Here is a 27,379-nt window from a genome sequence, read left to right as displayed (position 1 = left end):
TCAGGAAACCGAGCACAGCACAACACTTTCCAGGGATTAGCCGGTTACATAAAGGCCTGAGAGTGAAGCACGAGACACGTTTCACATTTCACAAGATTAAACTTTCCACTTATAGCTTTTTATTTATATATTTTTGAACAATCACAATAAATTTGGGATTCACAAGCCTTTTGGAAGCGGGTGGTGTCTCTAGTTTCTGTAACAGACCTCTGAGGGTAGAAAAGCAGCTTGAAGCTTCACAGGAGGAAAAATAAAACTTTATCGAAAACGGAAAAAGAGATCTGGTTGGATTTTAGAGGACGAACAGCAGCGTGGTTGAGTTGGAGACCGCCCAGATGGTGTTTTGATCACACACACACAGCACTACGGGTGAAGGGCCCACCGGCGCACGAGTAAAGAACATGTTTTTCTGTTTGATTAAGGGCCGTGATTCACTCATTTATATCAGAGGACAGCAACAACAGAACAAAAGGAAGATTCATCACTTCAAAAAAAAAAAAAGGGACACAAACTACTACTTTCTGCTGTTTGTATCAATCGTGCGACACAGAGGTCTGTTTCTTAAAAAGTGGGCTAAAGGAGGAAGCTGAACACTAAAATAACCATTCAGGCTGTTTAAAAATGAGCTCATCTCTCTCACCTGCTGGTGTGTGTGTTGTTTTTTTGTACTTCCTCATACGTCCCTCAAATAAGAGCTCATGTCGTACAAACTGCTTACAAAGACTACCTGTGCAGTGTAGCTGAACATTTACAACTGATTTCACTCCAAGCACCATTAGTACAATGGTGGTAAAGAAAGAAACATCAAAATATTGATGTGCTCATGGAATATCATGCCCTCGTGACGTAAGGCATTTCTCAACACAGTAACATCACATCTACACTTTCTAAGCGCCCCGCCCCCCCCAACCCTCCCCCCAGTATTCAAATGTACAGTATGATCCCATAATTTCCATTTGCTTCCTTTGCCAGTACAGCCGATCACCACAAAGAGAATACAAACTAGCTACAAATACTTTTTATGAATAAAATTGCATTATCTTTATATAGATAAACTGTTAACAATCCCCAGAGATTGAAATATTTCGTAAAAGGTCCACACTGTGAGTGCACCATTAGAGAATTATTTGATACAAGAGACCAAAGGTTGTTTCTCTCTCTTGTTCATCGTGGAAACGTCTTCGTCGGCGTCCACCGTTTATTTTTTTTGCCAGGTGCGGTAAGAAAAGAGCCGGTACCGAGCTCGGCACCAAAAGGTTCATGGTGATCTAAATGATTTCAGACAGCACGGCCTGCGGGTGAAATAAGTGACGTGGTTCAGTTGTTAGCAGCGTCTGCTTGCCGAGGCCAGTTTTCCTCCTCGATGCCGGAGTCGTACTCCTCCTCTGCCGACTCCTTGGCTGGAGTTCTGAAAATTCAGAACCAAGGTCCAGTTAAAACTTAAATACAGCACACTCTGCACAGCTTAATGAACCTGATCTGTAGTACAGTATGACCGTCCCTGTCCTGCGATACGGACCTGATGTATCTGGGTTCTGATTTTCCCTGGACAACATCTTTATCCAGCTCAACGGCGACGATGTCAGAGTGTGGCACCTCGAACATGGGCTCCAGGAGGAGTTTTTCCTGTACGTGGAAAAACAATTAGTTTTTTTTTCTTTTTTACTAACATCATGCATTACTAAAATAAACAAAAGAGAAATAAAAAGTGAGACGACAAACCATGATGGATCTGAGGCCACGAGCTCCAGTTTTTCTCTCCAAAGCCATTCGGGCGATGGCCCTCAAAGCATCCTGGGAGACATTGAGGTCACACTAAAACAGAAAAAAAATGTTAGGTTATTTTTAATTCAAGGAGTCAGAACGACAGGTAGGACCGATTTTTTTCACAAATATGACATTTTTCCTCTATAGTTGACAGAAGAAATTTGTTTCAGGGATAGAAAAAAAATCTAATCCAGCAAACAGTCTCAGGAGTGCATGGATTAGTTCAAAGGACTGTTATCAGGACATATCCTGGTGGAAACCTTTTTTTGTTGCATCTTTATTGTTACAGGAGCAAAAGTATAGCAGTGCTTCACAAAGTGAGCTGCCGGGGATATTGTGCTTCATTCTTTGCTGAATCACTAACAAAAAGACAGAATCCTTACTTTGTCCATGCTGAACAGAGCCTGGTACTGCGGCACCACAGCATTGCGAGGTTCAGTCAAGATCCGGACCAGCGTATCTTCATCCAAACTGTGCAGGGGAACAACAACAGGAAGGCGGCCAACAAACTCTGGAATCATTCCAAACTCGATCAGGTCCCTGGCTTCAACGTGCTTCAGCAGCCGGTCCTTCTCCTCGATCTCTGCGACCGTGTCCGTCTCACCGCTGCTGTTAGCCAAGTCCGCCGCCGCAGCTGCCCGGCGCCCCTTCCCCAAGTTGGAGGGCGTTCCAAAACCCAGATACTGAAGAGACGAAACACACGAGAACCACTCGTGAGGCAGGAAATGGGTTAATCATACATTTATCAACACACCGAATATGTGCTAAAATGTACCTTTTCATTTTTTCTTCTGCTAATGATCCTGTCGAGGCCATTGAAAGCACCGGATGCAACAAACAGAATGTTTGTCGTGTCAACCTGCACCGTTTCACCTCTTAGTTTTCTGGAGTTTTTCTCGGGCACATTGACAATTGTACCCTCTAAGAGCTTCAACAAACCCTGGGAGAGAAGTGGAGAAAAAAAAAAAAAAATCAGAACACCTGTAGGTCAATCAGTACAGGACGCAAACGAATGTAAATATGTCGCCCCATTTTTAAAGCCCAGCTAAAACACAATAAATAAAAGCCTAACATTTCTTAAAGAAATGCGCTTCTTCCACCGCCTTTCATGCCAGAGTTTAAGACTGAGTTCATCTTATGATGAGAAATGTTGGAGAGAGAGAGAGAGAGAGAGTCAAACTTTGTAAACATTATGCACAAACTCGGGTGATATTGCAAAATCTGTACGCATTGAGGAAGACTCAACTAAAACAAAACTTTAGCTCAACTTCTGTGAAACCGTTTTAGTCATTTTTGAGTCAGCTGAGGTCAATTAGCTGTGGTGGCCATCTTGAATTGGATTGACTGCAAAAGGTAACCAGTAGATGTGGATCCAGTGATTACTTTGAGAGTTTTATTAAAATCAGTTCAGAATAATGAGATATTTTGCTAACAGACATACAAACGAACACACACACAGACACAGGCAAAAACATCATCGCCTTTAGCAGCGGGCAGTAATTAATGAGCTTGATGTTCATAAACAAAGCTGAGACATAATAAGCTTGAATTTAATAATCCTAGTTTCTATTCTTTATAGAAATTCTGAACATCTGATGCTCTAGCAACTTAAATCTGAGAGTACGACCATCTTTGTCATACACTTTAAAATGAATATATTTAAGACTTGAATGTCGACAAATAAATAAACAAGGCTGGACATTTTCTACAAGAACATTAACAGAAAAAAGTCTCAAAATGACTTTAGAAGGCGTATTCATTAGATATTATATTGCAAGGGATTTTTTTTTTAAAGCAATCTGGGTAAAACTGACCTGCTGAACTCCCTCTCCGCCCACATCTCTTAGCTGATGGATTCCAGGCACGCTGCCAATCTTATCAACCTCATCCAGGAACACAATACCTGCACGTGACACAGGAGGACAGGACAGGACAATAACAGTTGGGATAATGTCTTACCGTGACCACAGTCCCTGTCATTGAAGAAGACGTATCACGTCCTTTTTTTAAACACACTGTCACAAAGTGGCAACCGAATTTACCGCGCGACATGTTTTAAGTCGAAACACAACAGATCCAAGCACCACAGCTCCCATTTTAAACCTCGCTGAAAAAATCCTGATCAGAGCTGCAGGCTGTAAGGAGCGGCATCGGCCACAGCTCGCTCAGTTTTGTGCGACTCAGGCCTCTTTGAGGACAGACCTCAGAAGATAAAAGGGTCGAGCAGCAGTTGGAAAGGGAAACGAGTAAGAAGGGAAACTGTGTTCAGAGCTGAGTTCGTGTTATCAGCAACCCAGCAAATGTAAAACAGCTCAATGAATCAGAGATTGTTGGGCCTGGGCGTCTCCAAATAAAATGTGTCGAACTGATACTTGTTGTTTTCACAACCATTAAGTGGAAATATTAATCTGTGCAAAACTTAGGTTTATTTGGCAGCTAAGGTAAAAATATATACCATACGGTAAAAGTAAACCTGGAACATGCTGTCTCCTAAAAGCACTGCTGGTTACTCTGTGCTTCACTGTAACTAAACTCTACATCATTTTTATTTCAAGTCATTAGATTATAATGATTTCAGCTGAATGTTTATGTACGCCTGACCTTATCTGACTTCTTTATTCCAGTTTCTGCCTCAACATATGGCAAGATTCTGACCCTGCTTTTAATTATAGCCCCTCTGCCCACCTTGCTGTGCTTTCTCCACTGAGTAGTTGGCATCTTGCAGAAGTTTGGCAATCACCGACTCGATGTCTTCTCCCACGTATCCAGCTTGAGTCAGAGTGGTGCAGTCGCAGATCGCAAACGGAACATCAAGGCAACGCGCCAGTGTCTGCGCCAGCAATGTTTTTCCTGTTAATAAGAAAAGAGGAACCGTCAGTAAACAACCTTTGGCACATTTATAACGCAAACAAACCGCACACCTGGCCTGCCAACAGAGGCGCTGACGAGAGACGAACCTGAACCAGTCGGACCGAGGAGTATAATGTTGCTTTTCTCCAGTTTGATGTCTGACTGCGTGGAGTCCAGGACCTCCCCGCCCCTCTTCTCCTGAAGCGGCTGCTGGCTCGCCTGCTGCTGCATGGTGGCGCCCAGAGCATTTCCGTGAGGACTGATCCCTGCAATCTGCAGCAGCTCTGCAACAACAAGCCAAACCCTGCGTTAGGACTGAGTGAAAAGCAAGAAAACGTATCTGAGAAATACCTGAAACACTGTTATACAAACAAGTAATTCATTAATGCTGGTATGTGGTATTCTTTTCTGAGCAGCATTTTCAACATGTGCGCTAAAAATACACCTTCGTCAGTGCCGGAGGAGTTAATAAATGACAGCTTGCCTAAACATAGCAACAGTCTGAATGTAGGTCGTAAAGGCTGCCTTGTTATGATTTTCTCTGGTCAGCAGTGATGACCCATGACCCAAAGGTCATGTGAGCTGACCCAGACAACGTGTTGGATTACAGACGGTTCAAAGAAAAATGTCTTGGGTCGGAGTAAATCAGGTGACAAAGCAACAATTCAACTGAGCTGTAAATAATGTTGAATATGGTGCATAACAGGGATGTAGAGGATTACATACTTTGGCATCAGCTAAGCATGAAAGCAAAACTAAACTAAGCTTCATAGTGGCTAATTTCAGGTTTAAAGCTGCTAGATGTTTACATTTAGGTTTACAGTTTTGCTTAAAAAACACAGATTAATCCTTTTTAGGACACATCTCTTCCCCAGCTTTCCCACACTGACAGAGTGCAGTTCTCTTATGGTCCTACTGTCAACTATCTCCATTATTTTACCAGAACATACCTCAAACCAAAGAAAAAAAAAAACAGGAAAATAAATGTAAATTGGAGAAAGTGAATTACCGAGTAGTTATGGTGTTCCAAAAAAGGATTAGGTGAGTTGACTGACAGATGTTTTTAAATCATGCTGTGCAGATTTTTAATCTAACCTAACCCTGTCCCCCACACCGCTACAAGTCTGTCAGAAATAAACACAACTATTGTAGAATTTATGATTTAAATCTTCACACAAACAATAAAAATTAGTGAGGTAAAATCAAAAACATACTCAACAATGACAATTAGACTTCTTTTTATTTGACTGTGGATTTTAAAACTTACATTTTAGAATGGCCAGACTACACAAACAGTATTAGACTGAAGAATGTCTTATTCATTAGATAAATCAAATCATAATGAATCGATATAAATCACTAAAAGAGGCAGAACAGGTCTCTGAGGAGTCACCGTGGTCTGTACATTTTGGCATTTGTGCAACTCAAAACCATAAAAAAACAGAAAGCTACTGATTAGGTGTTACGTTATGTCACTGCTGATAACAGAAAGAATGTCAGTCAGATAACAGTAAGGAGGTCAGTCACTTACTTGTGAATCTGTATTCATCCTCTCGTCTTCTCATCTCTAGCTCTACAAGCAGAGGATCAAAGTGCTTAAATCAATGTTATCACTTATCATTATCACTCCGACAATACATACAGTCCCTTAAAAGATGTCTGCGTGTTATAATCATTGAACAAATGCCAAATAATACAGATTATGATTCACGACCAGCTATGATGAAGGCCATCAGCTATTTATGGAGATTAAAAACTCTTCAAACGTTCTAGATCCAAGTTTGTTGGTACTGAAGTTAGAATAATTTTACATGATTAAATCACTTTAATGCAGGGGCTTCTTAAACTTGCGCTTCTTGTTGGAGGAAGGAAGTTTTCAGGACCCCCCACATCGGTTTTAACCAGACTTAAAGTGTTTTACTGTAAATGGGGGGGGGAGTATGTCTGAGAACTGCTGCTTTAGGTTTTTTTATTTATTTTTTTAATACAGAATTGGATGCTGATGATTGGCCATAATAATTAAAATTGAAATTACATAAAATACATATAAACCTAAATTGACAGAGGTAACTTATTTTCCTGACAAATGAAGGGTTTTAACCATAATTCCCGGAGTATCGCTGGAAGGGGACTTTTATTTTCTAGTAAAATTTTATTTTCAGGGTCTTTCAGCTGGCATCTCTTTCTACACAAATCAGAAGAACCAGATTCCAAGAGTCAGTACTAGATTTTATCAGCTTTAAAGTCTGGAATTCTGCTGCTGCTAGAATATATATTTATATATTTTTTTTTTTTTTTGGGGGGGGGGGGACTTAAAATTGCAAAAAGTAATTTATAATGTGACAATATGAAATAACACTCCTGAAACAAAGAAGAAGTCTATTTAAATGAAACATGCCATGTATTAAAGAACAAAAAACTAATGATTCTTGCCACAGTTCCTGATTATTCATTTTAATCTTAATTAGAAATGTATACATACACCTGTATCTATAACTAATGGGCAATTAACTGTGAGCTATAGATGAAAGTTTCAGAAGCTTATTTTGCATCTTTTCTGATACATATTCTTGTGGCATCTCAATCTGCACTGAACACTTTTTTTGAGTCCGGGTACACGCTCACAGTACTGGTATCAGCGCATAGATTTTAAAATAAAAAATTGTAAGGGCTTGGGTTGCTCTTTGTAAGATTTCTTTTAAACATTTTTTTGTTATTCCAAGCGGTCTCGAGTGACTCGGAACATCCTCTTTAACGTTATTGTTAGATTTAATTGTACTTTTACTGTTAGAGCTCACAATTACGCAACAAATGCCAAAGTGTGTTGCAGCAAAACAGATTTTGTTGAACGCACGTCTACAGTGACAGCCTGGTTTGCTTGTGCAGTACACATAATATTTAGAATAAGACAGACGATACAGTTTAGAAAAACAAAAAGCACTGACCACGAGGTGTCAAAGACGGCTGTTTCTCCACCTCCACCTGCTGTCGGCTTCCTGCAGGGATGTTGTTGTAGATGCGCTTGTAGTGATTGTACACGGCGACGGCCAGGACCTTTTTTGCGTAAGACTGGCCAACGACGTATTTATCCAGATAGGCATAAATCTAAAAACAAACAATGAGTTTAAAAGAATTGCCGACACGTTTAAAACTTCAAGCGAATATTTTGGCGGCTTTGTCGATCACGCTTTCTTACCTTCTTGGGGGGAGGAGGTGGTTTCTGTGCAAACGCCAGTTTCACTGCCTCCGCAGCGGATTCTGGCTCTTTGTTTAGCCCTTTTTTAGAGTCCGTTTCAGACAGGACCACAAAAAAGTGATGACATTTCTCACATTTCACAAACCGTGTTGATGCTACAAAAGAGCACATGCAAAAACAATTAAGTTAGGGCAACTTTTACAAACATGTTGACAAAATAAAACAACAAAAAACAGCAAAAAAACAAACTTTTTAAGAGAAGAATATAATGTTGCTAAAGGCATGAAGCAAATTTAAAACTACTTGTTATAATTTAATATATAATAAAAAATAAGTTTACAACCATACTGAAATCTCATAATTTAGCACAATACAGTTTGGACCAATGAGAAAACTGCAGACATGCGTTTCTTGTTTCTAATCCTAGAATGATTTATTTGCCCTGAAAACACTGGATTACTTTGTTTTTCTTGTGAACTTTATGGTTCATGTTTTGCGGCTGTAAGAACAGCTGTGACCACATTTATTCTCACTTTTAAATTGTGTTTTTATGTACGATAAAAATGTTTTTTTTAAAAAAACAAATGGTTGTGTTTGCTTATACTGCCTGTCTTTGAGGTCAGCAAGTGAAGGTGAAATAAACTACAACAAAAAAACATGAAAAAATAAATTAATAAATAAAACTCCAATAAAATTATTACTCCACTTCATATATGAAAATGAAAAGTACACAGGTAGAAAGTGAGGAAAAGAAAGAGCTACATTACTCATTATGACCGGAAAAAAACCAGTCAGCATTTATAATCTGGAAGAAAAAAAAAAGAGGCCAAAATCTGTGATCTGTTTGTCTGAGCCGTTCCTGAAAGCAGCAACTAATCAGCTCAAAAGGCGGTGAAGTTGCAAAACAAAACAGAAAACTGTCGCAGGACAATGAAACACACATTTCTCCCGGTTGTTTGCGGTGCACGTTTAAATGCTGCGTTTGCACTGCAGTTTATCCAGTCCAGCCTCAAGGTTTGTTTAGGTTGGTGAATTGCCTCAATAACAAAAACACTTTGAAACTACAGACTCGCAGATTAAAACAACATTTTTGCCAAACTGATGGAGAACGGTGCAGCTGTACTTTTACAAAAAGGTGAAGGTCAAACAAACTGTTTTTTTCCCCAGCAAGCAAATAAAAATGACACCCACACTTCTACTGGCAGTGTTAATTCTTCAACACTTTTGGATATTTTACAATCAAAACCTGTCTTTATTTATCTTTTTTAAAAAACACAGACCATTATTGGCTAAAAACAAACACTTTTACAGGCTAAAATTTCAACAAAACATCTTTAACAGGTATGGTTCTACAACTGTCTGAAATGTAAACATTTTTCTTATTTTTATGAATGTTTGTTGAAGTGCAATAGATTTACTTACATACAAAGGTCTCTACATGTGTGCAGGGATCTCCACATTTAGGGCAGCGGAGCTGGCCTCCACCCTTGCCTGATCCTCCAGAACCAGACAGTCTCTTTCCCTCGCTGACACTTTTCTAAGACCAAAGGACAGCAGTGGGGTATTTTTATTTACTCCGATTCCAAGTATAAAAACAGTCATACAGGACCGTCTGCTGAAAATGAGTTTCATCCTCTAAGAGTTTACCTTTCCGGAGTCACTTCCGCTGTCTTTTGTCGTCCCATCTTTAGCTGCGTAACAGACGGCGGTCTCTGAAAACGACCGGACACACACCTGTGGATGAAAGTGGGCTTCCCGGAAGCCCTGGCGACTCAGCGAGAACAGCTGGCTTCGGGTGCACGACAACCCTGCAAGACCGGGAACATTCGCTTTCGTTTCTCCACATTCATCACAAGAGCGTGACTCAATTTTACTCCACAAAACAACAACAACCTGCGAACTCAGACTGCCCAACACCACAGAAAGATGTGTGCTGTAACAAGGCCAGCCTATCTATAGTTACCCAACTCCTAAAGTGGCTTTTCCACCTGCTGCTAACATGAACTACACGACTGTAATAACAAACAGTAACGTAGGTTAGCAGGAGCAAATGTCATGAAGTTTAAGCTGGAAGACTCGAGTGTGCGCTTCCTCTTTCTTACCTCTGCTAAGGAACAATCTTGCAGCTGAGGTGCATGTACAGGACATCTCTCCTTTCGTCTGAAAGATCCTGAAAAAAAAACATAAACTAAACACATTGCAGGGAGGGGAGACAAGCGGCTGACAGACTACAGTAATAATCAGGAGAGACCGGTGTGACCCACATTCTGTGACAGAAACTGGTTTTTCAGATACTAGTGCAAAAAAAACATTATTTTTTACCTGAGATGTTACCCTATGATATTTAGATATTGTGAAAGTACAAAGAATTATAATTATACTATCAAAAACACTAAAATACACAAGTTCTGTGTGCAAGGACAAGGCCAATTTAATGTTTCAAAACCATTTTCCCATATTTATGGTGCAATTGAGAATAGCCTCCTGCTAGTTTTAGATCAAAAGTGAACTCTACAGCAAGAGTATGTTTGAAAACAGCTATATAAATAGACAGACGTATCTGAAAATTTACTCGGGCCAAAAGATTTTGACGCTGCACTTGAAAACGTGGGACATTTTATGCCTTAAACGTCACTGTTAGCTTTAGGAAAACAGATGATAAACAGTCGACAGCTGCAGCCAGTGCTGCTCATAGAAGGGAATTAGGTGTTTTTATTAATCAAATGTAATAAATATACTTCTTTATCTTAAATCCTGCTCACGCTATCAGTAAACAAACAATCTAAAGCTACGTCGCTATTGGACGGGTCACTGCTAGCTACCTGAAGCTAGGCCCAACGGGCAGCGAGAAATGACTAACAGCTCTGACTGAAGCTAATGCTACACAACCGGCTAACCACAAGGACTTCACACTTGTAATTAACGTAGCCTTATTCTAAGGTCCAACAACATTTGAAAAGTCAATATTTAAAGAGTTTGGTAGTTTTACTCACAGTACACGATGAAAACGTTTTGGCAGCACCCCCGGGATAAAAAAAAAAATGCTAAGTCACTAATGCTGTCGCTTTCTTCTTCTTGTTTGACAGGTCAATGACTAATGCTAGTATCATATGGCCTTCTGTACGAATTAGGAGGAGTTTGCTCCTTTAGGCCGTTATTTCCCAGGTGGGACACGACCCAAAGTGATGTAACGCCTGCTGCTGGTGCAAACTAGGTTACATCTAGCTAACTAACTAGCCTTCCCTGTTGGAACAGCCGCTAGCGGACGATGTTTAAACATGTTAACAGCAACAGCAACATGGAGGCTCCGTTCGTGTCTACGAGGTCCTAACTTATCCAGATACCTTGAGATCTACACAAGCAAAGGACGACGGCCGAGGCGTTCAGGGACATCTCGTAATAGAAGCAACTGCACAGGTATTGTGAAATTATCACTGTAAAAAAGGCTTTTGGAGGTTGTTAATAACAAACTATTTAAATTACTAAAATTTTTACTCAAATAAATAAGTTCATGAATGAAATAGATCATACTGGTTGAATACTTACTTCTATAGCATTTTTTTTTTAAATTAACACCAGCAACATAAAAACAAAACATCAGAATATTTACTCAAAAACATTGATTGGCATTGTTTAAAAAAATAATTCTGTGTATATTTAACTTTTTAGAATGACTAATATTTACCCAATTTTTCGGTACTCAGTGGGTGTGGGTGTGTCGGGGAGGGTGGGGGTGGGGGGTTGATTGTATTAAACCACAACACATCTATTGTGTAGTGCCTGTATTTTTGATCACCCCTGTCTTGTATTTGTTTTTAAATCAGAGAACTTGTGAAAACAGACTGGATCCCTATTTTTTTACGAGGAATGCATATAACTGACAGACAAATACTATTAAGTTTTGATTGTTGTGTGGAACTGTGTAATAATGGCTTTACATTGGATAGTAAGTTAACTTTAAGCTTTTTAATTTCTAGACTCAGACTGTAAAGAAACAATAAAATGCAATATAATCTTAGAAATTATGCAATAATAATTATAAAACAACTGATTTAGTGTATTTTATGTGGTACATTTAGTTATGGTTCAACCAATCCATTTAATTAAAATGAACCAAAAATATCAATTTTTTCAGAATAAGAGAAGAAAAGGGAGGTATGTATTTTCTAACAATTGTTAAAATATACTTTACTTCATATTTGAGCACATTTCTTTGTTAAGCAAAAGTAATAGGTTGATGTTATTTAAAGAAGCCTTTTTGATTTGCTTTACACCAGAAAAACAACAGCAGCTTGTTGGCCATGTGCAGAAAACCAGAAAAAACAGAAGATTCAGTGTTTTACAGATAAACCTTGTCCCTTGGATATTGATTCACTCAAGTCAGCCTTTCTTTGTTGTGAACTGATAATTTGACACCAATTTGACCCAAAATAAACCTTACCAACACTTAAATTTTGTTGTAAAGGGACAGCCAAAGGAAGAAAAGGATGCTTTGAATTTTTCTTCTACTTCACAATAAATCAACCACAATAAAATAACTTTTTTTAAAATCTTCTGTATATGTAACTACAATATTGTCTGTTTCAGACCTTTAAACTTGACTCTGTTCCATTATAAAGCCCACAATTTGTTTTTTGCTGCATTTCTAACCACCACCGTCTCCCTCTATACTGGTATGTGGTGTCATCAGTCAGTATAAATCAAGTTTGATCCACAGGATGAGCTAATAGTATTTACTTCCTAAAGTTCATGCTGTGCACAAATTATGTGTATAATTACTAAAAGAAACAGGTGACACGTTTAAACTGATAGCTTGTCTTTGCTTTAGTGAGGCTCCCTGCTGTGATTACCTGTAAAAATTGTGACACTTCTGTTTTAGTTCTTTTTATCTATAATATCTTGTGACTATGAACCATTTTCTAACTTTGTTTCTAAACAAAGCTTATTATTCTTTATTCCATTAGGCATTTGGTTAGATTTTGTATCAAAAGTGAATATTTGAACATTTCGTACTACTGTTTTTCCATCTCTACTGACCTTTTGATTCAAGTTATTTGTAAAATTTAAAATTTTAAATGTAAAATTTTTGCCTGTTTGAACCTTAATGAAGCGAGATTTGTTTTGTGTCACATTTGTCGGTCGACACAGTGGATCTGGTCATGCTCTTTAAAACCAATCAATATGTTTACGTCAGTAAATACTCACACATTAGGTCACACATTTATTGCAACAATACAGATATAAAAAACTGATTTAAGTCGCTGTTTAAAAACATAGAAAACTGATGAGATTTCATAGCTGATTTCTTATTTATGAAGTTGGACTTTCCTTTCTAGGCGTGTTTGAATTTAACCCTGCAGGTGCTCATACTTCGATTGTTCCACATGTACAAAAGACTTTCGTGGGGATAGTAGGACAGCATAGCCATGATGCCATCAGACTGCCTTAAACCAAAGCTCGCCTCCAGAGGACTCTGCGTCTTCAGGTCGAAGGCGAAAGTCACTCTCCAGTCTCTGTGATCTGTAACATACAGCACGCCGCACACGATGAAAGCGTTTCCTGCTTTGGCTGTGGGGAATGCCGTGTTGATGACGGACTCCACAGTGAAGGTGTCCGGGTTGAGCTTCGCGACCACGGTGTTATCGTTCGCGTCCGAGGCAAAGATGACCCACAGGCCGTTTTCGTCCACAGCGAACTTGAAATACGTCTTTGAGTTCCTGAAGAGGTAACTCAGGTTGTTATATCTGCTGTAGGGCATCGTCAGGGTGGCGGTTCTCCTTGTGTTCAAGGTGAACCTGTGAAATAAAAATATTGATAAAGGAGCCGAGACGGAGAGCTATCATCAGACGTTCTTGGACAGTTAAAACATCAACTTTAACACGTTTAAAGAAAAAAAAAACACCCACTTTACAAGCTGGTTTGATCCTCCATTGTGAAAGTAAAACGATCCTTTATAAATAACATGGCCGCACCCCTGGAAGAACTTTGTGAGCTCTATGATTTTGTGGTTTGCATCCGGGAATGCTGAAATGTTCTTGAACTCGTGCAAAACTCGACCTGGCGGAGAAATGTTAATACATCAAATCAGGGGAAACCCGTCACCGAACCGAGATCGCAACGACTGCCAACTAAACCACCTGAAAAATGTTCGGCCACCCAGAGTCTCCTGTCCTCCGGCCGTGATGCGTCCGACATCCAGACTCCATAAGTACTTTGCGTATTAGTGGAGTTCCCTGAACACTTAATGGCTTCAATGCTGCATTCTAATTGAACAGAAGCATAAAGTTAAGAACTGTGGAAAAGAGACAAGGACCAATTCTGACGGTACATATAATTAAATTAATTATAAAGAGCTTAATTCAACAAAATGCCCTCACCGGGTTTAGCCCGTTTCTCAGTGGTCACATTGATTGTATTGTAAGTCTGCAACCGATGTGAAGAGTCTGAAAAAAGGGGAAAAAAAGTTGATTTGTTTGGAGATAACGAATCCCACTGATAACATATTTAACTTTACTCTTTGACTGATTATATTAAATAGGACTGAGCCGCAGACCTAACGAGAAGACAGAAAAAATAAAAGGTCAAGTAATATTAAAAGTGAACAACTTGGACCGCAACACATGATGGTTTCTCACCACTTTTCATTTCTTTAATAATCCTGACACTGCTGTTTAAAGCGTCCCTCCTGTGATCCATGTCTGAAAAATAAAACTGAATCTGAAAAACTGAATTTTTTTACATTTTTCTATGTATCATTCAAGGTGCCAGTTGTCATCCTGATAAAAAGTTCTTGATGGTAGCAAATAAATTAACAGGTTTAGTGAAATATTTTGTAAACATATTATTTTTACTCAGACTTTGGCTACATTTTATGTTTTTAGCACTGTCTTTGTATCGTCCTGGCTTTTCTTTCTGGTAAAGAGAAACATTTCATGTCATTGAATTATTTCATATAGCCGCGATGACAACAAACTTTTATCAAATCTTAAATGAAGTTAAATTTATCTGATTTACCACGTTCTTCATTTCCGTTTTCATGTTTCTTGGAGTCATCCACGTTGAAAGTATCTTTGTTGTTTCCGTCTGGTAACGGTGACTCTAAAAGATAAAGATAACGTTCAGATAAACAATTTGATGCAGATCCGACAGATGGAAGCATCAGTCATGATGACGTTACCAGTTTTTATCATTGTTTTGTTCACAGTTCTGTTGTGTCTTAAAGCATCGCTGGAAAGGTCTGCTTCAAGTGAGCCTGCAGAGTGAAACAGCTCGTTAAACAAGTAAAGCACCTTCAGTTTGAATGCAAGCAACCGAAGAAGGTTTTAAAGGGGTAGTCTGGTCATTTTTGATTTGTTGTTCCTTATCAGCCGTGACATCAGCCATAGAGCACGGCGTGTGGAGAAAAGGGCAGAAGTTTTCATCCAGGCTAGCCTAAAGATGGAGCTGAGAGGCTGCCGAACGTTACAGACCGCCTGATTAACGAGTCTACTCAGTCCAAAAGTTTACTCAACGGACACAGAAACACACTATATCTGCATAACTGATATCCATGTAAATAAATTAGACATTTTCCTGACCTAAAAAAAAATCATATAAATCTTTTCATCTGTTGATTTCTGTTGCCTCGTGTAGTTCTTACTTTGTTGCCGTATGTTCAAAAATGCAGTTTTTCAACACGTTTAGTTTCAGTTAGTTATTTGAGGCTTTAAGAAAAGTGTCACGTTACACAGTGACTGACAACACAGCAGCCTGTTAGCGAGACGGGAGGGTGTGTCAGCGGGACATTTGTATTGAGTGAGCGAAAATACAACATGGCAGCACCCAAAGAAAAGGACATTTTGGTTTCACTTTTAAAAAGGAGGAAGCAGAGACAATTCATCCATCTTTAGTAATGTCGATGCTTCTGCCCACTAACATAACAGCTGATATGGTACCAACTACTGATAACTATTTGACTGAACATCACTTCAAGAACGACCAGACTATCCCTTTAAAGTTGGAGAGTACCTGGTAAATATTTTACTGATTCCTCTGTACCGTCTTCAGTATCCAAACTACTCAAGCTGCCATTGATGACGACTTCAGGAAAATACCCTGGCTCTAAAGATTTATTTTAATAGAATTAGGTTCAACATCGTTTTCATACAAGTCAAAGTTTAATTATTCTACACAGTTTTGATGGTTTACCAAGATCTGTTTTTGCATTTTGATGATTGTTAGAGTCAGAAGAATTCAAATGGTCTCCAGTTCTCTCAGCTGGGTGCAGAGAGGGTATTGCTGAAAAAAATAAAAATAAAAAAAGAAAGGCTTCAATGAGAGGAACTGAAACCCACACACACACAAACACATATATATAAACATCTACTGATAAAAATTCAGTATTTAGTATATATATTTAGTAAAACAAAAAATAAATTTGGACCCTATCTTCTCATCTTTTGGCATCTAAATCACTAATAAGGATAACAAATGTTTGAAACTGTTCAAACTAGTCCTTTGTTAACTAGCAACAATATATTATGAATAGTATTCAAAAATTATGTGGTGAAATCTTGTTTAAATTCAAGATTACTATGAAATGTTTCACCCATATCAAACACAGAGTGACGTTTTTACCCACTTTCCCTGTTTGACTGAAAACTGTCTCTGGTGTCATTGAAGGCATCACTCCTCTGGAGGAGATTCAGGAGAACTGTAAAAATAAATAAATGACAAGTTAGACCTTCAACAGAACGTCTCGGTGTTCTGTCAAATGTCCCTTCAATCTTAATAACATTCAGATGGGAAAAAAGAAAAAAAAAAAGAGGACAATTCAGAGTTTAAAGACGGAAGCAGAGGAGCTCCAACCTGGTATATTTATCAGTCCCTTTGTAACATTTTCTGAATTGAAGTTTTTCAGAATGCTGTAGATGACATCTTTATAAAAATGTTCTTGTCCTATAAAAAAAAAATTAAACAGAATTAAACTAAATACAATTTTAATAAAGTCAACGCTTGATTTCTCTTTACAGTTTTGATGGTTTACCAGGTTCCAGTTTTGCATTTTGATGATTACTAAAGTCAGAAACATTCAAAACTCCTTGAAACTCCTCGTCTGAAGGTAGAGATGGTGGTTCTGAAAAAAAATAAAGCCCAGAAAGGATTCAACAAGGAGCTGAAAACACACATATGCTGCTTTTATGCATTTCTTTTTGGAAATTATTTACAGTTCAGTTTACCTTCCCGTTACTACGGTTAATGACAAAACTTAAATGTAGCTTTTTAAATCTAAATACATTTTATGAAAAAACAAAAAAACAAAATATGTGCAAAATATTTAACTTCAAAAAAAAAAAAATGGTTTAAGACCCAAACCCCATTTTTCAACCTTTCTTGTTCTCCACAGTATATTAAATATAAAAACTACATTTTTACCATTTTCCAGGATTGATTTAAGAATGTCTTTGATGTCACTGAAGGCGTCACTGTTTTGCAGGAGGTCCATAAGATCTACAGAATAAAATGACATGTTAGACAATCAGTTTGAGCACATTTAAGCTAAACACACAAAAGAAAAAGAGTAAAATTCAGAGTTTAAAGACGGAAGCAGAGGAGATCTAACCTGGTATATTTATCAGTCCCTTTGTAACATTTTCTAAATTGAAGTTTTTCAGAAAGCTGTAGATGACATCTTTATAAAAATGTTCTTGTCCTATAAAAAAAAAATTAAACACAATTAAACTAAACACAGTTGTGATAAAGTCAACGCTTGATTTCTCTTTACAGTTTTGATGGTTTACCAGGTTCCAGTTTTGCATTTTGATGATTACTAAAGTCAGAAACATTCAAAACTCCTTGAAACTCCTCGTCTGAAGGTAGAGATGGTGGTTCTGAAAAAAATAAAGCCCAGAAAGGATTCAACAAGGAGCTGAAAACACATAAATGATGCTTTTATGCATTTCTTTTTGGAAATTATTCACAGTTCAGTTTACTACAGTGAACCTTAAAACTCAAATTTTACTTCTTTTTTTAACAAAGATAATAAACACAACATATTGCACTCCTTTTAATGGATAGTTTAAGAAAAAAACAAGATTCCTAAAAGAGACATTTCCTTTGCTTTAAGACCTGGTCCCCATTTTCTCACATTTTAAGCTCTAAATTACTAAAAAAAAAAGATTAAAAATGTTTGAAACTGGTCTTTTGTTAACGAGCGATACAGTTTTATGGACAGGAGTGCAAAATAAGAAGAGAAATCCTATTTGAATACAAGTTTCACTGTGAAATGTTGTTTCACCTAAATTCAAAATAAAACTACATTTATACCGTTTTGCAGGCTTGATTGAATAATGTCTCCGATGTCACTGTTTTGGAGGAGATCCATAAGAACTACAGAATAAAATAATATGTTAGACAATCAGTTTGAGCACATTTAAGTTAAACGCACAAAAGAAAAAGAGGAAAATTCAGTTTACAGCTGGAAGCAGAGCAGATCTAACCTGGTAATAATTTTATCAGTCCCTCTGTAACATTTTCTGTGTTTAAGTCTTGGGTGCTGTAGGTGACATTGTCATAAAAATCTTCTGGTCCTAAAAGAAAATTCAACAAAACAAATAAAATATAATTTTGTTAATGTCAAAGCTCATCTTTTCTCCACAGTTTTGATGGTTGAATATTTTTTAGTTTTGCATTAATTGGTAAAATCAGAACCATTCAAAGCATCTCTGATTGTCTCTGAAACACATAAATGCTGACTTTATGAACTTCTTTTTGGAAATAATTTACATTTCAGTTCATCTTCCCGTTACTGCGGTTAATGACAAAACTTAAATGTAGCTTTTTAAATCTAAATATATTTTATGAAAAAATAAACAAACAAAAAATATGGGTAACATATTTTACATTTTTTAAATGGTTTTAGACCCAAACCCCATTTTTCAACCTTTCAGATAGAATATAAAACTACATTTTTACCATTTTCCAGGATTGATTTAAAAATGTCTCTGATGTCACTGAAGGCGTCACTGTTTTGGAGGAGATCCATAAGATCTACAGAATAAAATAATATGTTAGACAATCAGCTTGAGCACATTTAAGGTAAACGCACAAAAGAAAAAGAGGAAAATTCAGAGTTTATAGCTGGAAGCAGAGGAGCTCCAACCTGGTAATAATTTTATTAGTCCCTCTGTAACATTTTCTGCGTTTAAGTCTTTCAGGGTGTCGTATTCGTAACGATATTCTGGTCCTAAAAGAAATAAACAGAATTAATTAAACTATGAAATTTCGATGAAGGCAAAGGTTGATTTTGATGATTTAATGATTTACCAGATTCCATGAAGACCGAAACATTCAAAGCTTCTCTGAGCTCATCTGAGGGTACAGATGGTGGTTCTGGGAAAAAAATTTAAATAAATTTTAAAAAAATAAACAAAGAAAGGATTCAACTAGTAGCTGAAAACACATATGCTGCTTTTATGCATGTACAGTTCAGTTAACTTTATGTTACTACAGTGAACCTTAAAATTCAATTTTTTTCTGTTTTTTAATTAAAATAAAATAAAAAAACAAACAGATAATAAACACAACATATTGTACACCTCTTTTTTTTACACCAAGAATCACAAAACAGAACATAATCATAAAACCGAACACAAAAAAATAACTAAAAAACCGCAGATCCTGACTATTTTTACCGTTTTTCAGGCTTGATGTAGTATTGTCTCTGCTGTCATTGAAGGCAGCACTGTTCTGGTCTCGATCCGAGGGAACTACAAAATAAAATGACATGTTAGACATTCAGCTTGAGCACTTTTAATCTAAATGCACAAAAGAAAAAGAGGACAATTCAATGTTTATAGCCAGAAGCAGAGCAGATCTAACCTGGTAAAAACTGCCCCTCTGTAAAATTTCCGGTGTTCTGTGTTGGGTCTAGAGAAAGTAAAAGTTATCTGTTTTGTTTTGTTTTGTCTTCACATACTCAAAGTAAGGTCTGTCTCAACAGTCTCAGCTATTTACCAGAGACAGTTTCTGTGTCCAGATGTTTCTCAGAGTTGGTATCATTCTGGTGACTGCTGCTGTTTTCAGCTGAATGAGACATTTCAGATTCTGAAGAAAAATATATATGAATAACTGGGAAAGGTCTGCTCTTTAATGAAGCAAAATGTTGTTGGCAGAGTTTCTTTCTGCCTCTAAAATGGTCACATACCGAGTTTAAAGTCTCGAAGTTTCTCCAAGTCAGTGACGTTTAACATCTGTCTGCCTTCATGGTCTGGGTTCGGTGTTGGTCTAACTGTTGGGAGAGTTGGATTAAATAAGGTGAGTCTCGTATGAGCTCTAATTTGTAAGTGAATTAATCAAAAAGTCATGTAAGTGTGAGCTAATTGACTTCCACAATTTACCTGTCAGTAATTTATTATCTTTTTCTGTCGTTTCTGAGCTGGTGTTCATCCAGGCAGCACGCTCATGGTCTGGACGGGGCGACACCAAGTCTGTAGAAAATAAAAATTTAAAGAGCTTAGGACAAAACAGCAGGCAAAGTGAACACTGGTCAAGTTAGGATTTGAATTTAAGCAGAGAAAATGCTCCTTTAAAACACCAGACTTGTGGTATGTAAACTGACTAATCCTGACCAGAAAACAGAAATACCAGACGGTACGGTCCTTTCTGACCTGCTGTCGTGGTGCCGTCTGTGATGTTTCTGCTGCCGTTGAAGGCTTCCCTGTTGGTACCTGGGCTTACTGCAAGTGTCCCTGTAGGATGAAACAAAATAAATATATAATCCTTTTTGTGTTGCACTTAAGAAAAATCAGTATTTTACAACGTGGTTACTATTTTATTTCACATTTCCATTCAGATGTTTCTTGCCGTTATTACCATTCAAAGCATTTTTGAAGTTTCCGTCTGTCTGAGCTGTTTGCGTGTCAGTGAGGAGAAGAGGATTTGTTGTTTTCATACAAAAAAGCAACAAAAAAACATTAAAATGAGCTGTTTACAAATCAGGCCTAAGAGTTCAGAAAAGGAGACGAGGGTAAATGAATTTCAGCTAAGCTCAAATGCATAAGGAATTTTTCAGAGGGGTTAAATTTCAGTTAAAAAATTAATAAACATGTAAAATTTACAGACAATAAGTGTGAATGACTTCCTCAATAAATCGATAGAATGTAAACCATTTAGGCATTTCAACTGAAATCAAAACAAGCCGAATTTACCTTTTTTGGTGATGCAGACACTGAACTTTGTCAGCAGTTTTATTTACAAACGATTCGTGGACTTCCACGGTGCACATAGGTGGATTATTCAACTTATTTCGTTCAAAATAATGCAGAACATTTTCTAAACAGTTTTCTTACCTGATGTACTTTGAATTCAGAGTAAAGCCTAAGTAATATTTTGGCATTTAAGTTGATTTTCTTTGTTTGAACACAGAAAACTCTCCTCCTCTCTGGCAGAGTTCCTACCATTTGACACGTTGGTTTGATGAACATGTTCTCTGATGGACGCGTTTCTCACATCAGTGGGACAACAGGCGGGACACGGTGGACCAGGAGGACCTGGAAAACCTTCACAAAGACAGATAATCAACAATAACTTCCTTACAGCATAATAGCAGAGACACAGTAGCTTAAAGTTGATAACATCTCTGTAAAGTCTCTAAAAACTGTACCAAAGAAAGGTAATCTCACGAGAAACAAATGCTCAGTTTTCCTCATTTAAATGTTAAATGTTCAGCTGTCTCCAAAAGTTAAACAGATCTAGAGATCTACATACAGTGGTTTAATAAAATCAGTCCACTGGTTCATGAGATTTTTTTGCTTTTGCTACAGACAAACGAACACACGCAAAAACAAAAAAATATTATCCCCTTTTAGAGGCAAGCAATAAAAAACAACAAGCCCTCAGTCTCCAGATTGACTTCCCCCTTCATGGACACAAGCTCATTTGGGATGGACTGAGGCAGAATGCAGTACGCTGAGTCAAAATATGACATTCGTTTTCAATTCCACAAACACTCAATCCTTCAGGCTAAAGAGGAAGGAAATCTTTTGTTGGCGTTTTTTTTTTTTTTTTTCTTTTACAGCATATGGTTCAAAGGCAGCATTTGTTATGAACCAAAGGGAATCTGTGCAAACAGAGTCTAGGATGGATGTAGGAACAATAATGCTGAATCACGCAACATATTCTGCCATCCAAATGATGGCCCGTGCACAGCCAAATTCTGTCTTTTTCAGGGAGGTTACTCCTTATTTCAGCAAGACAATGCAAACCTCCGTTCTGCTCATGGATGCTAAAGAGTCTGGTGTTGTCACCCACTGAAAACATCAACAGAAGAGGCCTTGAACTCAAACATCAAATTACAGGACGAGCATTCCAATGATTTAGACTAAAATCATCTTGTTTAGAAATGACCAAGTTATGGTTGTTTTGGTTAAACCTTGAAAATAACCCCATGCACAATCCCGAGCAACGTTCTGATCTCTCGTGGGATGTGATCGGAGTCTGACGCTCAGTGTCTGTAAAATCGCCTGCATTAAAGCAGGTTTCTGTTTGCTGAGGTTGACTAACTGTGGCAGCCATCTTGAACTTTAAAAGTTAATCAGTTGTAGATTTATGTCCAATCATTACTTTTAAAACTCCTTCAGTGGTTCATGAGATATTATGGCTAACGGTTTAGACGAAACAAAAACCTTGTTGCCCTGCCTTTGCCTCCGGTGCGGGGCGATTAAAAGATTAGGGTAATTTTCTTTTTGAAAACTACGTAAGACTGTTATTAAAACCAGTGTAAAACACACCCTTTCCCGTCTTTGCAGAAACATAATGATACACTTTGCCCAAACTATTAACATTTAACAAGACTTTGTTCAGTTTTTAAACTCACAGAGAAAATGATTCACAAACTACAGCATTCTGTCCTTTTGTTTTGTTGACATTTTACAAACAATATCCACTTAGGGTTTATTTTGTGTGTTTTTCTTTTGTTGTTGTTGTTTTTTTTAATTACTGACAGGCTGTCAGATTTTCAGTTTGAGTCACCAAACTGAACAACACAAGGCAGAATGAGCCTGAGGCTTTTAAATCTGTCAAAACACGACTCTTGGTAAACCCAGAGACGTTGGAACGTGAGAAAAACTTTGGTCACACGCTGGCTTTCTGTTTGGAAGGATCTGAAAACACAATAATTCAAGTTCATCAGCGGCACCAAACATTCGCACGGCGGGGTCGTAAACAGGGAAAGTGGCAGATGTGGACAGAGAGTCCTGCAGACAGCGAGTGGGACGATCGTGTTATGCAATCCCTGCAGAACAATGACACACTGTTTGAAACATGGAAACAACTTTGGCTTCTGGGTTTATTTATCCGGTTTGGGCTGCCGTTTTACAGAAGGCCATTCCACCGATTATTAGATTTGTCGAAACGTTCAAAATTTCTCTGACCTCGTTTTCCTCGTCTGCCTGTTGGACCCGATTCACCTCGGGGTCCTGGTGGGCCCGGTCTGCCCGGCAAACCTGACACACAGAAAAATAATTACTGATACAGTCGTGACAGACTTGGGTAAAGTTAAAACACCAAATTTAAAAAAAAAAGAGGTTTATTTTACCTGGAGGTCCCGGTGGACCTGAAAACACACAAATATTTTATTTAAACAGTATAAAGTTGAGAAATCACAAATAAAAATGCTGCTAGAATGGAAAATAATCACAATATTGCTTAATGGACGTACCTATTAAACAAATTCCTTGAGAGCTGTTACACAGATCCAGGAAAGCTTTAACCTAAAAATTGAAATAAAAAAAACAAAGAAACACTATGATGACTTTCATCATACTTGGAATATTTTCATTTCTATTTTGCAAATATTTAACTAGAACTAAGACTGTTCAGCTATATCTTGATTCTTTAATTGAATTAATGTCAATTAACAACAGTTTTTAATAATATTCTTTAATAAATGTTCAGTATCAGCTGTTTTTTTTGGTGCCAAAATTGATAAAAACTACATCTCTTCTGCTTGATCAGACAAAACTTCTTTAGGTTTCTTTTAAATTTTTACATTTAATAGCTTTAATGTTGTATTATTTGCATAAAACTAAAGATCAATCAATAAAGGAAAAAATTACTGTTACAGCTTGTACTCTTTTTTTTCTTCTTCTTCTTCAAAGCTCAACCTCTGAAGTTTTGCCAGGTTTTTTCAGAGTATGAGTTTAGGGAGGAACAGTAGCAGATACGCTCCGCTGCTCATTTCATCCAGGAAACCTCTCCTAATCACTGCAACAGACTCCTGGATTCTTTGAATAACATGCAGGTGCCTAATCCCAAAAAGGGGGAAAAGGGAATGTCCTGATCCTAAATGGCAGAATATAAACTGCTGATTTCTTTCCCTTTTCTATACAGTGATCAGAAGTTCAACAAACTGATTTGTGTCTTACTGGAAACACAGAGTATGTCATGAGCATCAGGTGGTCCTGGTCCTGGTCGTGGTTGCGTCTGCTGCGGCGGAGCCTCCTCAGCTCTCCGGTCTCCAGAAGTTCCTCTGGCAGAACTGCGGCCTGCAGCCGGCAGCTCTGGGACAGCTCCTGCATCTGGGACTCCAGCCTGACCAGCTCCTCTGCCAGCTCTCTGTGCTGAACGAGCAGGAGCACCACAGCCGCAGAGCTCAGGAGGAGCAGCAGCGCGCACAAACCCACCAGCGCCGCTTTCCACGTGGGGGAACACTCGCTCCTCTCTTTCATGTTCGTGACCTGCTCCCTGATCCCTCGGCTGCGAAGTGAGCCGAGCTCTGAAATCCGTGAGCGCAAACCTGCCGACCTGCCAACCGATGACACGTCAGTGGGGAGCCACACTCGGGCTTCTGCAGAGGAGTAAACATGTCAAAATGTGTCTGAGCGCCTCCAGGAGGAGACACGAGATGCATTGCGCAACATGCATCTGGGAAACAGGATCTGTAGGCCTGCTGGTGGACATATTTCAAGAATGACATACCCTTGAGACAGTACTGTATGAGACCTCACATCATTTTCTGCTCTGCCTTTCAATATTATTACCAGCCCAGCCCACTCAAGATTACATGGAAGGGAAATAAAGAAGTAAGAAACAAGGGCCAGACTGTTTGAGTCGACAAAAGAGCTTTCAGAGACTTTCAGCAGAGCTGTGTGGAAATACATGTGTGGGTGTCAGAATATCCCTTGTATAAAAGCTTTTTTTCTTTATTACTGTGCATATTCAGTGGGTTGCAAAAGTATTCACCCTCCTTGTTGCTCTTTCTATTTTGTTACCTTACAATCTGGAATTTAAATGGATTTTTAATTAGATTATAAGTCATTCTACAAATAAACATATGTATTTACTCCTTCAACATCAGTATTTTCTAGAGGCACCTTTTGCTGTAATTGCAGCATCAAGTGTCTTCAGGTATGTTGCCTCAAACTTGGTACATTCAGCCACCAGAAGTTTTGCTCGTTGGTTGTGTCCAAACGGCTCCATCAACTTCAGGTTTGGTGGACGCTGCTTCTACATCCATCTTTAAAATCAAGCTAAAGATTCTCAGTTGGATTAAGGTCTGGGCTATGACTGTTCTTCTTTGGATCACTGGAGTATTGTTTCAGCAGTGTGTTTAGGGTCATTGTCCTGCTGGACGGTGAACCCCTGTCCCCGTCTTAAAACTCCTCTCGGTCTTATCTCAAGCATGTTTCCTTCAGGAATCTCTTTGTAGTTTGCTCCATTATTCTTTTCTGTCACTTTGACCAGTTTCTCAGTTCCTGCTGATCAACAACATCCCCGGAACATGATGCTGCCACCTCCGTGCTTCACTGTAGGACTGATGTTCTCAGCATGATGAGAGGTGCTGTATAAGTTTCATCTTATCACAGCACCTTCTTCCTTGTGCTTTATAGGAAAAAAAAATCCAAACAATCTGCCTTATTTTTAATTTTATCCTATGGACAGATACTCCCATCTCTGCAAAAGAGCTCCCCAGCTCCATCAGGGTTATCTTTAACCTCCTGGATGTTTCTCTGATTAGTCTTTTCATTTCCTAATTAAAGGGCTAGTATTCCTTTAAGGGGTGCATATCAGCCCCCCCGCCTTTCATGTAAGAGTTTTACACTAAGATCATCTTAGCTGAAAAATGTAGCCATTTTAGTTACAGTAAACTTCAATATCTGTAAAGTTGACTGTACTATAGCGTTCTGTGTTTGCTAGGGTCCATTAACTGTGACAGCCATCTTGGATCAGGTTGACTCCTAGACCTAATGATGGGCCATTTGAAGCTGAAGCTCTGGTGCATGTGTCAAACAAAAAAACAAATTAAAAAAAAAACATACATTGCTACTTGTATGGCCAGAGTCACGTGATCAATGACACCCAAAGCTTCACTGGGTACATCCCTGTTACGGTACACAGTTCAACGGTTATAAAAGAAGCAAATCATTGGCAGGATTTGTAGTGATTTTGTACGAGCAAACCTTATGCTTTGTGTGTTTATTGACCCAGTTCATAAGCACTTCTACACCCAGGTCCAAATCATACATGTAAGTTAAAATATGATATATACTGTATAAAAATCCACTGGTTAAATACATAAGTATGTTAAGGATATTACATATATAAGATTGTGTTGTATATTATTATATAGTGTTTGTTCACTATATGCCTAAAATCAAATCAAAATTATTTATTAATCAAATACACATATATTAGTTTTTTCTACCCCAACCCCTAAATGCACCACAACAGTAGCCTGATGTTAGACAGAAATATCACCTGGTCAAACAGAAGCTGTCAGAAAGGGCAGTCATAATGAAACTGTTCATTTCAAGTTGTAGATTCAAGCTGCACTTTGTACTTTTGGCCACCAGATGCCACCAAATAGGACCGCACAGAAAAGCTTTGAGTGACGAGCCCTTTCTGTTTTTTCATACAAGCTTCTTCAACACTTCAGAAAGCTTCACCTGACCCTCAGTGCCAACATCTAATCAGTTGTAGATGTACATCCAACCATTACGTTCTGAGAGTTTCATCCAAATCCATCCATTTGTCCATCCAGCAAACAGACAAAGACTGATTCCAACAGTTAAAGCCAAAGTTTTAGAAGATCCTGCTTGAGCTTTTAGCACTCAAAGTATTTGTTGAGAATGACTCTCAGCTACTACCTCACCGACTTTTGGCTCAATAGATGTAAACGTGACTGAGTTAGAGCTGAAAGTTTCATTGAAATCTGTCCACTGGGTCACAAGGTGTTTTGCAGACAGTGAGAGCGTGAAAGGTTGATTCTCTCTATGTGGAGCTGTGACCTGTCCAGGGCATACCCCACATACTGCACAATAACTTCAACAGACAGGCATTAGCTCCCCCCACAACCCTGCATGGAAAAGTAGGTAAAGAAACTGGATGAATAAATGGAGAGACGAACACAGAGAGACAGGCAATTGCACTGTTGTCCACTTGTTTTCTGCACTTCTCCACAGCTTTGTTTCTGACCTGTGTGGAGTTCTTTTATCTTCATGCTGTCTCTTGCTTGCTGTTAGCCTTTACTAGCAGTGGCGTTGAATCCTGGTCCTGGAGGGCCACCATCCTGCATGTTTTAGTTGCTTC

General features: G+C 38.3%; 2 protein-coding genes across 8 annotated transcripts; both read right to left on the bottom strand.

Annotated features, from left to right (window-relative positions):
* Positions 1–99: 99 nt before the first annotated feature.
* clpxb (caseinolytic mitochondrial matrix peptidase chaperone subunit Xb) lies at positions 100–11,088 on the bottom strand. 2 transcript variants are annotated; one of them, XM_017406226.3, is made up of 15 exons: positions 10,807–11,088; positions 9,916–9,983; positions 9,461–9,621; positions 9,236–9,350; positions 7,814–7,968; positions 7,563–7,722; positions 6,149–6,190; positions 4,725–4,901; positions 4,453–4,617; positions 3,582–3,670; positions 2,543–2,707; positions 2,151–2,450; positions 1,723–1,815; positions 1,520–1,626; positions 100–1,408 (listed from the first exon to the last, which is right to left on the bottom strand). In XM_017406226.3, the coding sequence occupies exons 2-15, from the start codon at positions 9,959–9,961 to the stop codon at positions 1,318–1,320; spliced, it is 1,866 nt and encodes a 621-aa protein (XP_017261715.1). In that variant the 5' UTR covers positions 9,962–9,983; positions 10,807–11,088; the 3' UTR covers positions 100–1,317. The 2 variants fall into 2 exon arrangements, with proteins under 2 accessions (XP_017261715.1, XP_017261716.1); XM_017406227.3 differs by lacking the exon at positions 6,149–6,190.
* Positions 11,089–13,011: 1,923 nt separating this feature from the next.
* On the bottom strand, positions 13,012–24,680 carry LOC108230215. Of its 6 annotated transcripts, XM_017406249.3 has the most exons (32): positions 24,217–24,678; positions 23,511–23,562; positions 23,388–23,405; positions 23,224–23,295; positions 21,250–21,351; positions 20,666–20,701; positions 20,461–20,541; positions 20,191–20,280; positions 19,998–20,081; positions 19,808–19,897; positions 19,673–19,720; positions 19,486–19,560; positions 19,118–19,183; positions 18,954–19,037; positions 18,767–18,841; positions 18,292–18,381; positions 18,119–18,181; positions 17,593–17,682; positions 17,415–17,504; positions 17,228–17,302; positions 16,839–16,928; positions 16,661–16,750; positions 16,434–16,505; positions 16,001–16,090; positions 15,821–15,913; positions 14,991–15,065; positions 14,828–14,911; positions 14,449–14,511; positions 14,191–14,256; positions 13,951–14,076; positions 13,720–13,870; positions 13,012–13,608 (listed from the first exon to the last, which is right to left on the bottom strand). In XM_017406249.3, exons 1-32 carry the CDS (start codon positions 24,517–24,519, stop codon positions 13,146–13,148), a joined length of 3,147 nt encoding a protein of 1,048 aa, XP_017261738.3. In that variant the 5' UTR covers positions 24,520–24,678; the 3' UTR covers positions 13,012–13,145. The 6 variants fall into 6 exon arrangements, with proteins under 6 accessions (XP_017261738.3, XP_024859392.2, XP_017261739.3 ...); XM_025003624.2 differs by lacking the exon at positions 14,449–14,511 and having other exon boundaries at positions 24,217–24,680; XM_017406250.3 differs by lacking the exon at positions 20,666–20,701 and having other exon boundaries at positions 24,217–24,679.
* Between the last annotated feature and the right edge of the window lie 2,699 nt (positions 24,681–27,379).

This window comes from Kryptolebias marmoratus, linkage group LG11 (assembly GCF_001649575.2).
Source record: "Kryptolebias marmoratus isolate JLee-2015 linkage group LG11, ASM164957v2, whole genome shotgun sequence".
In the NCBI taxonomy this organism is placed as follows: Eukaryota; Metazoa; Chordata; class Actinopteri; order Cyprinodontiformes; family Rivulidae; genus Kryptolebias; species Kryptolebias marmoratus.
Note: the sequence above shows the minus strand (reverse complement) of the source record. Positions and strands in the feature narration are given on the sequence as shown.

Bases quoted from the DNA above. Each gene is read 5' to 3' on its own strand.
- clpxb (XM_017406226.3), bottom strand. From the start codon at position 9,961: ATGTCCTGTACATGCACCTCAGCTGCAAGATTGTTCCTTAGCAGAG. The intron at 9,351-9,460 runs GTAAACTCTTAG...CTTTGGTCTTAG, and splicing joins GCGGAAGTGACTCCGGAAAG to AAAAGTGTCAGCGAGGGAAA. The intron at 1,409-1,519 runs GTCCGTATCGCA...CTGAATTTTCAG, and splicing joins TCAGAACCCAGATACATCAG to AACTCCAGCCAAGGAGTCGG.
- LOC108230215 (XM_017406249.3), bottom strand. From the start codon at position 24,519: ATGAAAGAGAGGAGCGAGTGTTCCCCCACGTGGAAAGCGGCGCTGGTG. The intron at 14,512-14,827 runs GTAAATCAGATA...TTTATTTTTCAG, and splicing joins AAACGGAAATGAAGAACGTG to ACATGGATCACAGGAGGGAC. The intron at 14,077-14,190 runs GTGAGGGCATTT...CTGTTCAATTAG, and splicing joins TGAGAAACGGGCTAAACCCG to AATGCAGCATTGAAGCCATT.